The sequence below is a fragment of the Diutina rugosa genome (assembly GCF_008704595.1).
Source record: "Diutina rugosa strain CBS 613 chromosome Unknown scaffold8_size298685, whole genome shotgun sequence".
In the NCBI taxonomy this organism is placed as follows: Eukaryota; Fungi; Ascomycota; class Pichiomycetes; order Serinales; family Debaryomycetaceae; genus Diutina; species Diutina rugosa.
The window spans coordinates 254,776-267,970 of NW_022995114.1; the positions used below are offsets into that span (position 1 = coordinate 254,776).

General features: G+C 48.5%; 5 protein-coding genes across 5 annotated transcripts; 2 read left to right on the top strand and 3 right to left on the bottom strand. All coding sequences in view use genetic code 12, as the record gives it.

The window, feature by feature from the left end:
• Positions 1-4,924: 4,924 nt before the first annotated feature.
• Positions 4,925-6,421, top strand: SEC9 (Sec9p; the record flags this gene model as incomplete). The annotated part of the gene is made up of 1 exon (XM_034154690.1): positions 4,925-6,421. The coding sequence occupies one exon, from the start codon at positions 4,925-4,927 to the stop codon at positions 6,419-6,421; it is 1,497 nt and encodes a 498-aa protein (XP_034013211.1).
• A 1,594-nt stretch (positions 6,422-8,015) lies between these two features.
• Positions 8,016-9,281, top strand: FAD2 (Fad2p; the record flags this gene model as incomplete). Its single annotated transcript, XM_034154691.1, has 1 exon — positions 8,016-9,281. The coding sequence occupies one exon, from the start codon at positions 8,016-8,018 to the stop codon at positions 9,279-9,281; it is 1,266 nt and encodes a 421-aa protein (XP_034013212.1).
• An 88-nt stretch (positions 9,282-9,369) lies between these two features.
• On the bottom strand, positions 9,370-10,083 carry DIURU_002080 (protein-S-isoprenylcysteine carboxyl O-methyltransferase; the record flags this gene model as incomplete). The annotated part of the gene is made up of 1 exon (XM_034154693.1): positions 9,370-10,083. One exon carries the CDS (start codon positions 10,081-10,083, stop codon positions 9,370-9,372), a length of 714 nt encoding a protein of 237 aa, XP_034013213.1.
• An 838-nt stretch (positions 10,084-10,921) lies between these two features.
• On the bottom strand, positions 10,922-11,809 carry DIURU_002081 (uncharacterized protein; the record flags this gene model as incomplete). Its single annotated transcript, XM_034154694.1, has 1 exon — positions 10,922-11,809. The coding sequence occupies one exon, from the start codon at positions 11,807-11,809 to the stop codon at positions 10,922-10,924; it is 888 nt and encodes a 295-aa protein (XP_034013214.1).
• Positions 11,810-11,908: 99 nt separating this feature from the next.
• DIURU_002082 (mRNA splicing protein) lies at positions 11,909-13,000 on the bottom strand (the record flags this gene model as incomplete). The annotated part of the gene is made up of 1 exon (XM_034154695.1): positions 11,909-13,000. One exon carries the CDS (start codon positions 12,998-13,000, stop codon positions 11,909-11,911), a length of 1,092 nt encoding a protein of 363 aa, XP_034013215.1.
• Positions 13,001-13,195: the final 195 nt, after the last annotated feature.

Here is a 13,195-nt window from a genome sequence, read left to right on the forward strand (position 1 = left end):
CGTCGCTCGTCAAAAATTATTTCAAATTTTAATTTCAAATTTTTACTTCAAGTTTTTTTTTATGTCGGGAACATCTTCTGATGTTTATTACACATATATTTGAACCGTGCCAATCATGGAAATGGTATCAGAACTCACTCAACACGTCTTATCAGTGGCGAATGCATACTTTGAGAAGGTATCGACAGGATCGATTTGAAATCGCACATAGAAGCCCGTCAGATACCTTAGTATTCAATTCAACTCCATAAGACTTTCGCAGCCAGCAGTATGGCTTGTTAAGTATAGCAGTCGTAACATATTTGGCCTACTCACGAATTGCAACTTGTAGCTCTGTGAATATCTAGGATGCGTCCACCAGTCCTGCAGGTAATGCATTTTCAGTGTCATTGCTCCAACTACGTCAAATTGATCGTCAACTCGCCTAAATATTTATCTATTATACTTCTGATGCCAAAGAATTTTATGAAACTAACAAAAAGTCTGCAGCAATTTTTCTTGATTTTATATCACACTTTGAAGTTTTTCTTATGAAAATTCAAAAAAATCCCATTTGCTGTTATAAATGGTATTTGCACCATATACATCACATTAGTATAATTGGTTTGTTTTTCAGGGTCAATACAGGTGATGTGAGACATCATTCAAAATCATGAATGATATGCGCATGCAGTGCTTGTGTGCAGAACCCCAAACTTGATAGCGTGATATAAGAGTCAGCGATTGTGGCACAACTTACCTTAACTCTTCAAACTAAATAGACATACTCCTATACTACAATGATGCTTATTGACATGAGCTAGTTACTCCGCAAGTGCGTAATACAACTCACCTTGTTTTGTCTTGCATATTGGTTGATGCACCTGCATACAAATATCGATATAGACGAGGTGTAAAATTTATCCTGTCACTTCTACAAACACCGCAGGTCAATTTTAGTGCTTACTGGATGCAATAGACTACGCCACAAACTCAAAGTCGTTCAAAAAAAAATTCGCAAAAAAAAAAAAAAAACTTTTTTTTTCCACCATTATACTCACATAGAGACGCCCATTTTGAAGCCAACTCACCCAAAATCACATCAAACATACTTCCAGTACCAACAAGTTTTATAGAGCAAACGAATAGATATTGTCGATTCTTCCTGATTTTATACCACACTTTTGATTATTTTCAGGGGAAAATTCAAAAATTTTCAACTTGCGTCACGAGTACTATTTGAACACTATAGTGATGTTATTCATTTTTACAATGAGTGTTTGTAAAGAATTGTTTTACTTTTGTTTTTCGAAAAGGTTCTTATCGTCATTATCTTCAAGGTTCATTTTGCAATGCCAGATTTGACTATGCTTATGTACTAATTGCTTGACTAGTGAGTACAATGATGACGGTGCTCAACTCTTCCAATATTCTTTACGATCGAGAGAGTGTGTTCGGAGGCCTACACATTATTTGCAGTATAATTTCACAAATGCAGGACGTTCTGATGAGTACAATATCTATCCTAGATTCTATTCGATATCAATCAAACGCTAGTTATGACAGTCATTCGATATGGTAGTGAATTCATTGAGTTGAGTGCGTTACTTAGCCTGTTTCCGCTCAACCAATTGCATCCTGTGTATAACGCACCGCGCTGCTAGTCAAAAACTATTTTGAACTTTGTGGTAAGAGATGCGAACTCGGTCTATCGCGTAAGCCGCATGAACGGCACCCCGCTCATTGGCGGACTAGCGAAGCCCGGACGGCGTTGTAGGAGCGGGTGGTGTCGACTTATGCATATAAGTGGGTTGAATCCGCCACATCTAGACTTCATCTGGTTTTATACCTAGTCTTACTGTGGCTGTATTCGGGACACCTTTCATAGATAGGGTTACGTAATCATCACTATACACGACTATCGACTACCTTCTTCCCTCAAACTTTTTTTTTTATTTTATTTTTTTTAGTTGAATTCGAAACACAGGAGCACCCCGCTCTTGTGTATCCATGTTCATATGTAGAACAGATTTTGATTAAGTTTAACTAAGGTTATGATTATGGCGACTCAACATTTTTCAAATGTTTTATTCTATAAATGAACCCGATCAACAAGAGCGGTGCGCTTTGGCGACATGAAGTCAAGGCAACGTTCATGGATAAAGCGAACTCTATTCAGATTGATCTGCTGATCGAGCGAAATAGTTATCACTTTGTTTGATTCGAGAACTTTCGTCAAGCCGTTGTTTGCTAAAATGGAGTGAACTATTCGTTCCCAAATTGGAAATCTAACGGCGGGGGTTTGAAAAGATTCACTTGACCAATTTGTTCATCCTAAGAATCAGAGGTAACATTCATACTAGACACGTTGAACTGTCAGCTTCGACTGCGCCCCGGCCTTCTGGCGGGATGCCTCAGTTTTCGCGCATGAGTCAGCAGCAATGAACGGCCTAACTTTCGAGATAGTCGAATATCTCAGCTAGCTTTTTCATTGCAAGAGATCCTGGCCATCAATAAATTTTGGGGAATGCCATGCATTGTCATCTTACGTAGAAAAGATCTAAAGTAGTCGCAACAGTAGTAGAGGGTTCGGCGACCTCCACTAGAAGCTAAAACTCACTCCGCTTTACCACCAATTGGGACCTCGACCTACATTCATGGTACCGGCTACTGACTGACAATTCTTTTGACACTGCCAACCTGCCTTCATTGAGCGGCAGTCGTTATTGTAGGTACTCGGTGTTTGCTGGTATGGTTAAGTCGCCTCCAGCAACCGGAAACTTCAAAGGATTGGTAGATGGGGTGCGTCTAGCTGGACTAGACTCGTGTTCAACCACGCTGCAACCATTAAAACCTCATGATCATTCCATTGGCGAGGGAGATAGCGGCATCTTTCTACAAATCTTTCAACACATCTTCAATTGGCGGTAAGCAGGACACTCCGTATGGTTGTATCCGCAGCGACAGATTAGGCCTGGTCAGCTGACAAGCGTATGCCTAGACCTCGCGCGAACACTGATGGCACTGCATCGATTGCTCGACTCTGTTTCGACTAGTTGGGAGAGTTGACGAGTTCCTCATTTTAATGTGGATCGTAATATGGGATCTGGTCGTACTATGTGTATAGGTGTACTTGCACAGGTTTATACCATAGTTACTCGATGGGAGAGTGATTTATTTGAACTATCGAAATAATGAATTTTTTTATATGGAATTGCACGATCATTGACAGACAATGATGTACCTAGGCTGTACTGTCAGTTTCTGATTATCAAACTGTTGTCGTTTGTTTGAGAGATGTAATCATGATCGATAAATCGCTTGAATAGTACGTCCTCAAACATCACCGGAGTGTTACTTAGGCTCATAATCCCTGTTGTATTAAGTTGGGTGAAAGTCGTGTACTACTCGAAATAGCCAAACGTAAAAAGGGCGGGATGTCGAGACCAACATTACTTCAAACTTGATACCTTTCGATAACTGTGTTTAGATGCATATGGTTGTAATCTCGACACCNGTGGTTGTGATCTCGACACCCCGCCGGGTATGTGCTGGGTCTGTACGGTGTATGCAGGGCGTGCATCCAACGAGCGGGTGACTTCAGCTCAGCCTAGGGTTGAACACCTTAAGCTGCCCGCACCGTGACAACTCCGTTGCCGGAGTTATCACGTATGCTTCTATATAATACTCACGCGGACTCCTCCCGAGTGCACCACCGCCGGAACCTACCGGCGAATACCCATGCCCCGGTCACCTACCGGTAAACCTATACCGGTGTGTAAGTATCTTCGACGGGGTATTCCTCCAAGGCCGAACAAACTATACAACANTCGGTCACCTCCCAGTAAACCTATACCAGTGTGTAAGTATCTTCGACGGGTATTCCTTTAAGGCCGAACAAACCATACAACAATCCCACACCGTCTTTGGTAGTATAACGGTTAGTATTTCCGCTTGTCACGCGGGAGATCGGGGTTCGATTCCCCGCCAAAGAGCTTTTTTTTGTTTTGGCTAATTCGATATCGACTTCTCCACAGTATTCACGCTAATTGAATCCCCGTATCACGCAGTAAAGTCACCCTGAGATACTTTCGAGTGCCACACCGGATTAGTAGAGTTGCAGCATATGGTAATACGTCAATTTTGCCATGATCCAAAATAAACGATCAAACCTGCGAGTTATAATCGTAATGCCTCATCGAATAAACAACGAAATGGTCTTTTGAGTCTACGTGATGGGATACCAAGTTTGCGTCAAAGTTAAGATCCTGATTAACATTTGACGAGAGGTCTTGACGACTTCAAGGAGGACATTTGAGTTTGCTAAACTTAATCAGGATCGCTGCTAGGCTTAGGTTCCAACTTGTATGGGTCGGAGTTGCGGAAGTCTCTGCTCAGTCGGACCTGCGTCATTTTCCAGTATCGGCGGCCTTTTCGAATATGCCGAACCGTCCGTTTCTTTTGCAGCCAGGTTTCCGCATTCACAATGCGAGAGGGTTCTGATGGTTACTCAGTTAGGTTATCCTCCGCAAGAGTCATTAATTGCGAAACCTCGATACCTTTGAAGTAATAGTTTCACATCACGGCATCCTACGTTTAAGTGACGTCGTCAAATTTTGCCGCGTACATCGTCGTATACCGTATAGAGGCAAATCACGCTTAGCGCGCAATCACCCCACATCGAGAATAGAGTTTAGGATCAGCAAGAGGATGGCGACTATATCGTCTTAAACCCATCAGACACGAGTTCCTATCCTACTAATACCCGGCATTACCGGCAATCCGATGGTAAACTTTTCACTCTGCCGGGGGTCATTCGCCCCCCGCAGTGTTTGCTTCGTCACTCAAAAAGTAAGATGCGAGGCTCAGCCTGACACGTGACCCCATCATATATACTCGCTGCGGAGAATACAGCTTTACCAGCTAACAGAACACGTCCACCACCATGGGTATCAGAAAAGTGTTCCAGAAGAAGGACCCCACCGAGGACCAGATCTTGGGTGATATGGAGAAGGATGGGATCATCACCAAGAGTAAATTCGGTGGCGCCAGAGAGGAAAAGTTCGGGGCGTTCAAGGCCTACGCCGAGGAGCGGGCGACTCGAAAGCCCGGGTTTGCGCCGGTGAACCCCTACGCTAACCTTGGTAACACCAACGGTAACCCTTACGCTCCTGGCAATGAAGCTCCTGCGGGCGGCGCTGGCCCTACCGGCGCCCCTGGTGCCCCCCCTCAGCATAACCCTTACGGAGCTCGATCGGCCCCCGCCAGTGACCCCCGTCGCAGCAGCCGTTCTCGTCAACCTGAGGCTGATCCAAACAACCCTTACGCAAACCCCACGCGGTCAAGTCGAGCCCCGCCGGCGTCTCTGGGAGCGCTGGCCGCCAGAGCCAGCCCCTACGCTCAGAGGGCTCCCAAGCCAAGCCTGTCGTCGCGGGAGTCGTCGAGACCTTCTATTAATCCTTACGGAGGGTCTACTTCTCGTCAAAGCTCGCGTACGGCGGTTCCTTCGCTGAGTTCAGCCAGTATCCGTACTGCCGCCACCTCCCGCACCGCTGCTGGTGACGATGACGAACTGCTTGATCTCAACTTAGTGCCGACCAACTCGATGTTCGAAGGCCACACTCCTGCTAGAAGATACAATGGGCCACAAGGGTCGGAGGAAGTGGACTTAAACGATTTGCCGGAAGAGGAAGATTTAAACTTGGACATCCAGGACGAAATGTATGATGAGGACGCTCAAGTGAACTCTGAGGATGAAGAGATCGAAGCCATCAAGCAAGAGATCCGGTTCACCAAGCAAGAATCATTAGCATCGACGAGAAACACGTTGCGTATGGCTCAAGAAGCCGATGCCGCTGCCATCAACACCATGGGTATTTTAGGGTCGCAATCAGAACGGTTGTACAATTCCGAACAAAACATGCTTCTCGCAGGGACTCAAACGAAACTTGCTGAGGATAAGGTGAGTGAACTTCACCGGTTGAACCGACTGATCTTCATTCCTGCCTACGGTAACCCCTTCAATAAGAAGCTGAGATTACGGCGACAGGAAGAAGAAATCAAGGCAGCCAAGGCCCAAGAAAAGTATATGCGTGAAAATAACCGTCTGGAGATGTACGCGTCAGAAATGAGATTGAAGACGGGGATCACCAATAACGCCACCAACGGCGAGGTCTACCAAAAGTACGTCCTGGAAAAAGCATTGCAAGAAGCCCAACGGTACCAATTCGAAAACGATCTGGAAGACGACGAAATCGAAAAGGAGTTGGCGCAAAACTTGGAACAAATTGGGTTATACGCCAAGAAGCTTAAGACCCTGGCACAAACAATGGGTACTGAAGTCGACGCTCAGAACGCTCGTCTTCAAAAGATCGAGGAGGACGCCGACCGCCTTGACCTTAATGTTCACATGAACACGGCTAGACTCGCTAACATTCGCTAGCATCCACCATACAGTAATGATAATGACGTGAGTAATTGAGACAAATAGTAGCACTAAGGAGAGCATGAGAGTATCTGATCTGATCTAGATTTGATTGAGGCAGGTGCCAAAAAGGAACTCCGGTACAGGGAATCGAACCCTGATTTGCTCGGTGAAAGCGAACCGCGATAGCCATTACACCATACCGGACTGGTACGAGCGGATAAAGGGATCCAAAAGGGCGATCGGGAGGCCGTTGTTTGAGGTGTCGCTTTCTCCGCCCTTAGATTGCCCTTTGGAGCCCCGACAGTGTCTAAAATAACCAGAACGATGTACGGCTGCAGACAGTTCGCGCAGATTGAATTGGCGTCTATTGTCAATTACGCAATTTGGGGTTGCAATTAATGTATTTCCCACATCTAGTTGGGGATGAATTCCCCAGGCATGTGCGTTGACTGGGGAGTGGCGACAACGCCGTGCGCGTGGCTTCATTGGGGGAGATACCGCAAAAGAAAAGGAGACAATCGCGTTATCAACGGGCTCGCGGCCATTGCCGAAATACGTGGCCACAATTGTCTGACATCGCTCTTGACAGTTCACCGCGTTTTAGCCCCTACGTGTACGTGATGCCATCGAAGCCCGCTGAGCCCCCTTTTTTTAAACGGTGGCGACCGTTGATGCTCTTTGTCCAACGGCCCCCCTCCTCTGGGCATTCCCACGTGATTTAACCAATTTGTTGGCCTCGGTGCAGCGGCGTATGTACCTCAATTATGCTCAATCGGCGCTGACCAATCGCGGTGGTGCTGATTGTATGGCCCTGCGCTTTACTAACTACAAGAGAATTAGATTTAACTTGTCGACAATAAGGTTGGGGTGCCCCGTCGCCGTCGTTTAGGTTGTAAGCCTCCACTAAATTCGCTCCTCGGTACTAACCGTCGATGCGCGAAAGTTTTTCACTCAGACAAATCAGCGGGCTCGCCTTCAAACCCCGCGGAAGTGTCTGGCGATAGTAGCTGCATCGGGGAGCGTCGCTATGATCGCGGGCAAAAAAAACGTAGCATTACCCAAACCCCCACCGGTGGGTCGAGACCGCGGCCAAAGCCCTCACCCACAACGATGACCTTTCAGGCCAACGTGGTCAAGGTGTGTGCGTGTCTCATAGATTATGTAGGGGACCGGGGCTACCAACGGCAGCTACGAGAATATTCCCTTGTGCCGAAGGAATACGTGGATTGGGGGCAAGCCAATACGTTCCCCCATGCCTCGTGCCCAGTAAATTACCCCAAGAACGACCTGTCTGCACATGGGGCTGTACCCATCATTTGGGGCACATCTCACCGCGACGTCCCCTAGCAGGAGGGCAGCGCCGCGTCTGGTCCCCCTCAGAAACGGGTATCCTCAAACCTCTAGGTGGTGGCTACGTAGTGACAGCAACGGTGGTTGTCAATATAGCCGCCGTCGACGCCATTGTGCTTGGCCGTGGTGGAGCCCCGAGCTTCGCCCGAATCGGTGCCGCCTGTATCCAGCTTTTCTTTTTTCACCGCACAAAAAATAAAAATCTTGGTTATAAGGGCCAGCGGACAGCCACTGCGATTCTCTCAGTTTGCCAGGGAACATGTCGAGTCAAGTCTCCAGAGTGGGTGCGTCGACCTCGGGTGCCGATGTCGGCTCCAAGACCATCAACAAGTCGGGCAACGTCGCGTCGTTCTCCAACGTCCAGACGGGGTTAGTAGCCACCGACGCCTACGGCGATGAGTTCAAAGTGCCCGACTTCCTGATCAAGGACATCTTGAAGGCGATCCCCGCCCACTGCTACGAAAGACGCTACACCGAGTCGATGTACTACGCCATCCGCGACGTCGTGTTGGTGGCGTCGTCGATGTACCTCGCCAACACCTACATCCCCCTTATCGACAACGCTTATGTCCGCGGCGCGTTGTGGGCGGGCTACGCGTGGATGCAAGGCCTCTTCTACACCGGGATGTGGGTGCTTGCCCACGAGTGTGGCCACCTGGCGTTCTCGGACTCCACTTTGCTCAACGACACCGTGGGGTGGTTGTTCCACTCCTACTTGATGGTGCCGTACTTCTCGTGGAAGTACTCCCACTCGAAGCACCACAAGGCCACCGGGCACATGACCAGAGACATGGTGTTTGTGCCTAAGAGAAAGGAAGAGTTTTTGGAGGCCCGCGGTCACTCCCACGTCAAGGAAATGGTCGCAGACTCCCCCATCTACACCCTCGCCCAATTAGTGTTCCAACAATTGGGCGGGTGGATCGCTTACTTGTTCACCAACGTGTCGGGCCAGAAATACCCCGGCAAGCTGAAGTTCAACACCAACCACTTCAACCCCAACTCGGTGCTTTTCGAATCGCGCGACTACTGGTACATCGTGTTGCTGGACATCGGGGTGCTTTTGCAAGCCGCTGTCGTCTACACCTGGTACCAGAAGTTCGGCGGCTGGAACATGTTCATCAACTGGTTCGTCCCTTACATCTTGTGCAACCACTGGTTGGTGTTCATTACCTACTTGCAACACTCTGACCCCAAGATGCCCCACTACGAACCCCACCAATGGAACTTTGCCAGAGGGGCTGGCGCCACCATCGACCGTGAGTTCGGCTGGGTCGGCAAGTACATTTTCCACGACATCATCGAAACCCACGTTCTCCACCACTACGTGCTGAGAATCCCCTTCTACAACGCCCGCGAGGCCCTGGAAGCCATCAAGAAGGTCATGGGCGAACACTACATGCACTCGGACGAAAACATGTGGAAGTCGTTGTGGAAGCTGGGCCGCTGGTGCCAGTACGTCGACGGTAAGGACGGCGTGTTGATGTTCAGAAACATCAACGGCTTCGGTGTCGGCACTAACGAATAGGCATTTATAGAGCATAATTAGAAAAAGTACAGAATTTTTATTTCATTGTTTTACTCGATTAATTGTGTGTATTTGTCGTCAAAATGTCCTAGTTTTGTTTTTGTCGTTGGGGACGGGTGACGATCCCCGGAATCCCCACTGGGGTGCGGCGAGCATACTCGACGTAGTTGTCGCCAAAGAAGTCCACCAAAAACCCTTCTTCAAATTCGATGCGGCCTCGGAAAAAACGCCAGAGAACAATTCCGCCACTAATGGATATGAACACGTTTTGTAGCATGATCTGGAGCCCGACAAACCACCACCAAAAGCCAAAATACAGCGGGTGTCGCAGCCACAGATACACGCCGTGGGTGACAAGCGTATGGCGATCCAGGCGTTGTCGCTGGATATAATGATTGAACAGTGTGCCAGCAGTGTACATGGCTAACGTCCTGAATGCTTGACCCACTAGCGCCACGATAAGGCCCACTATTACCAACGAATATTTGGGAGTATATCCATACCAGTGCACTTTAACCAGGTACTCCACGAGGGCCAAAACATTTGCAGCAAGCATCTGGTAGTCGTCAAGTAGAAACAGGTCCGAGTCAACTTCGGTAGGGTTATATCGACTGGTGGTGATGAACTCCAACATGTGGAATCCACATAGTAGCTGGAGATACACCAACACTGGAGTCCACGGCGATGCAAGGCATTGTGTTCCTAGCAGGATGAGCCCCATGGTACTGAGACAAAATATCCCACCAAGCACATACGCCTTGATCACCACCACCGTGAGGTCGACTTTCCGTGGGTCGTACATTAGGTGATGGTATCCTCAGTGTCCGAGCCAGATCACCAAAACGCGCGATGCCTCTCTCAAGAGGTAGGTAAATTGCAGTCAATGACACGTTATCAGTAAGTTTTTGTGGCCTTAGAAATGGTTTTCTATTACCAAAGCTATAATGACTTCTTATTTACAATTTTAATCGGAGTGCTTGTTAAGGTTGAAGTCTCAGATGTGTTTGTCTTGTCTGAGACCCTGGAGCTTCTGCCGCACGCGGTGCACTATTCTACGTTAACCCCAGGTTATTGTGCGCATCACCCATTGCTATCTATGAGACCACGATTGCGAAGCCAAATCAGCACTACAACCACCATGGAAGTGACTGACGACACTGGCGGGGAAAAGCCAAAAATTCCTTACGACAAAATCACTCCACCTGATCGCCATTGGTACGATTTATTCCGCCCCAACGTGCGCATCGCTAACAACGGCCTGGTGGCTCGAGACCACATGGCCAACGAGCGCACGGTGCTTCTGTGGATGCGGCTCGCGACTACGTTTGTTCTGTTTGGCATTCTATTCACCCAGTATCATCGTATGGACATGCAGACAGATCCAGACACGGTGGAGGACGACCTCAAGCAACGACAGCGGACGATCCGCCGGCTATCGCGTCCCATTGGCGGTCTCTGTGTGATGCTTGGCGCCGTAGCACTTATTATGGGTTACTACCGGTACATCCACGTCCAGTTATTGCTTCGGAAAGACTATTTCCCGGCAACACGTCTCGTTCTCATGTCGGTGATTTTCATTACCACGCTGATTTTGATGTTAGTGCTCGCCCTCAACATCAAAGTGACCGCTGAATCGCCCGTTATATAAACGCACTTTGGGTGACGTTGATCACAGGGTCTGGTACCACCTGGTCAAACACCCGCTCGCCCACCACTTGGCGGAGCACCACAAACGGGTTTTCATAGGGACACTTCACCAGCAAGAGCCACTGGATCTGGTCCACCGCCACCTGCTGCATCTCCATCTGGTGTCTTTTAGTATTAAACAATCCCCTTTTCGAACCACCAAATCTCTCATATTCGCTAACGTAGCCTTCAACTTCAGGGGCAAGAATAAACCCTAGAAGCGACCAAAGACTAACGTCACGAAGATTAGCACGACACTCCGCCACCACCGCCTCCAATATCGAAGTGATATCTTGTCCTTGATCCAACAATACTGCCACATACCAGCGCACGAAGTTGGCGGCGTAGTAGTTGGCAAAGTGATGGCGTAACGACGCCATTACTCGAGCCATCAGACTCTCCGTTAAGGGTAAGCCTTTCTGGGCCACAAGCTTGCGTATAAGAAGCCATAAGCTTGAGCTTTTATTGATTCGAGAGAGGCGGCTGGCGATAAGGGTCGACACCACATCGAGCTCAGTATCGAGGAATTGCGGCCCGCGCTCGGCCACAAGCCGTTGCACGGCCTCCCAATGGCGTAAGATCATCGTGTGGTTCTCATTGGTAGTGAAAAGGTACCCTACCGTCAAAATGTACTCGTCCCAAAGCTCAAGCTCCGCGTGCTGTAAGTCATGGCATTGTTTGAAGAGCGCGAGGTAGGTATCCATCAGCACCCCAATTTCGAGAGTACGCTGATCATCATCAGTCACCACTGAGAATTGCTGTTCCCCAGGGATGATGCTAATGACCTTCAACGGACATTGCAGGGTGTGTATGGCATCATAGAGCCGCAACGCTAGCTCCATGAAATTTATCGATCGCCGTGCCTCCGAAATATTTTGAGAGGAGGGACTACAGGTACGGTAGATTTGCGCTTACATAATATATATAAACCTATATCGTGATTAATCTAGTTCGCCATTCACCCACACCTTAATTGATTTGTCGCCTTCTCCCGTATACAATCGTGATCCCAGCATGTCGAATGCCGAGGTGAATATGGGGCTGGGCTCGGTAGTGTTGACCGCGGTCGAATGGAGTGTCTGTGTAGATATACCTTGAACATAGTCCCACACTTCAAGCTTGCCATTTGCATACCCGCCGATGATTTCATTAGTGACGGGGTTGATCGACATGGTTTCAATTATTTTATCCGGGGAGGCGGTCGCAAACTTCTGTAGGAGCTGGCCTCGCGGAAGAAGCCATTGCATGTATTTTCCTGCCAGGTCACCCAGAGTGAACGTGAGCTCCTTGGGGTGAAGAGCAATGGCCCGCACGCTCTTGGAGTGTTGAGTGATCTGGAGTGCTCGTTGTTCCTTACGCAAATCCCAAAGACACACGGTTTTGTCCATCAGCGAGCTGATGACCTGAGGGTCCATCGCCTGCGTCGCCAACCCGGAGATGTCGTTGGTGTGTCCCTGTAGAAGCATCACTTGAGTCCGGCTCCGGATGTCCCATACCCGGACCACCTGGTCTCGCCCCGCGGTAAATAAGAGGTCAAGCTCAGGGTGCAATGCCACCGCGTACACCCCGCCAACGTGGCCGTAGTAGTCTCGAACCAATGAGTGAGGCGTGTGACTTCGTTCCAAGTCCCAACATTTAACAGTTTTATCTTCAGCTCCCGAGAAAAGGTAAGGGTATCGCAGCGACACCGCTAATGCTCGAACGGGGAGAATGTGGCCGGTGATCTCGGCCTTGACGTTCACCGCCGTCATGTCCCACACTTTTATCACAGCATCAGCCCCACCACTGGCAATGAACGTATTTAACGGGTCCACACATACGCTTCGGACCCAGCCATTGTGGGCGTTAGCGGTGACGCGTAGGAGTTTCCAATTGGCGTTGGTTTCATTAAGTTCGGTGGTATCAGTTTTTGGTGTTTCCCGCTTCACCTCGTCATTAGTTTGTGGTTGAGGACGTCGAGGAATTGCTCCAGCAATGACGCTATTGTATAGGAGACTGCCTCGCTCATTTGGCGGGGGTACAAGGTCATCCATGCGATGCGATTTCGCATCGGTGCCGCAATGTAAATAAACAGGTAGGCGAAGAAACGCTATTAATTAATTAAGTAATAATTTCTGGTGTAATTAGGTTCATTGAAACACTTTAATTAAAAGATCAAATTACTTTTTTGGCGGTTAAAGGGGTATATGGCCAGCCAAAACCCTGGCATCTGAAGATCACCCAAATCA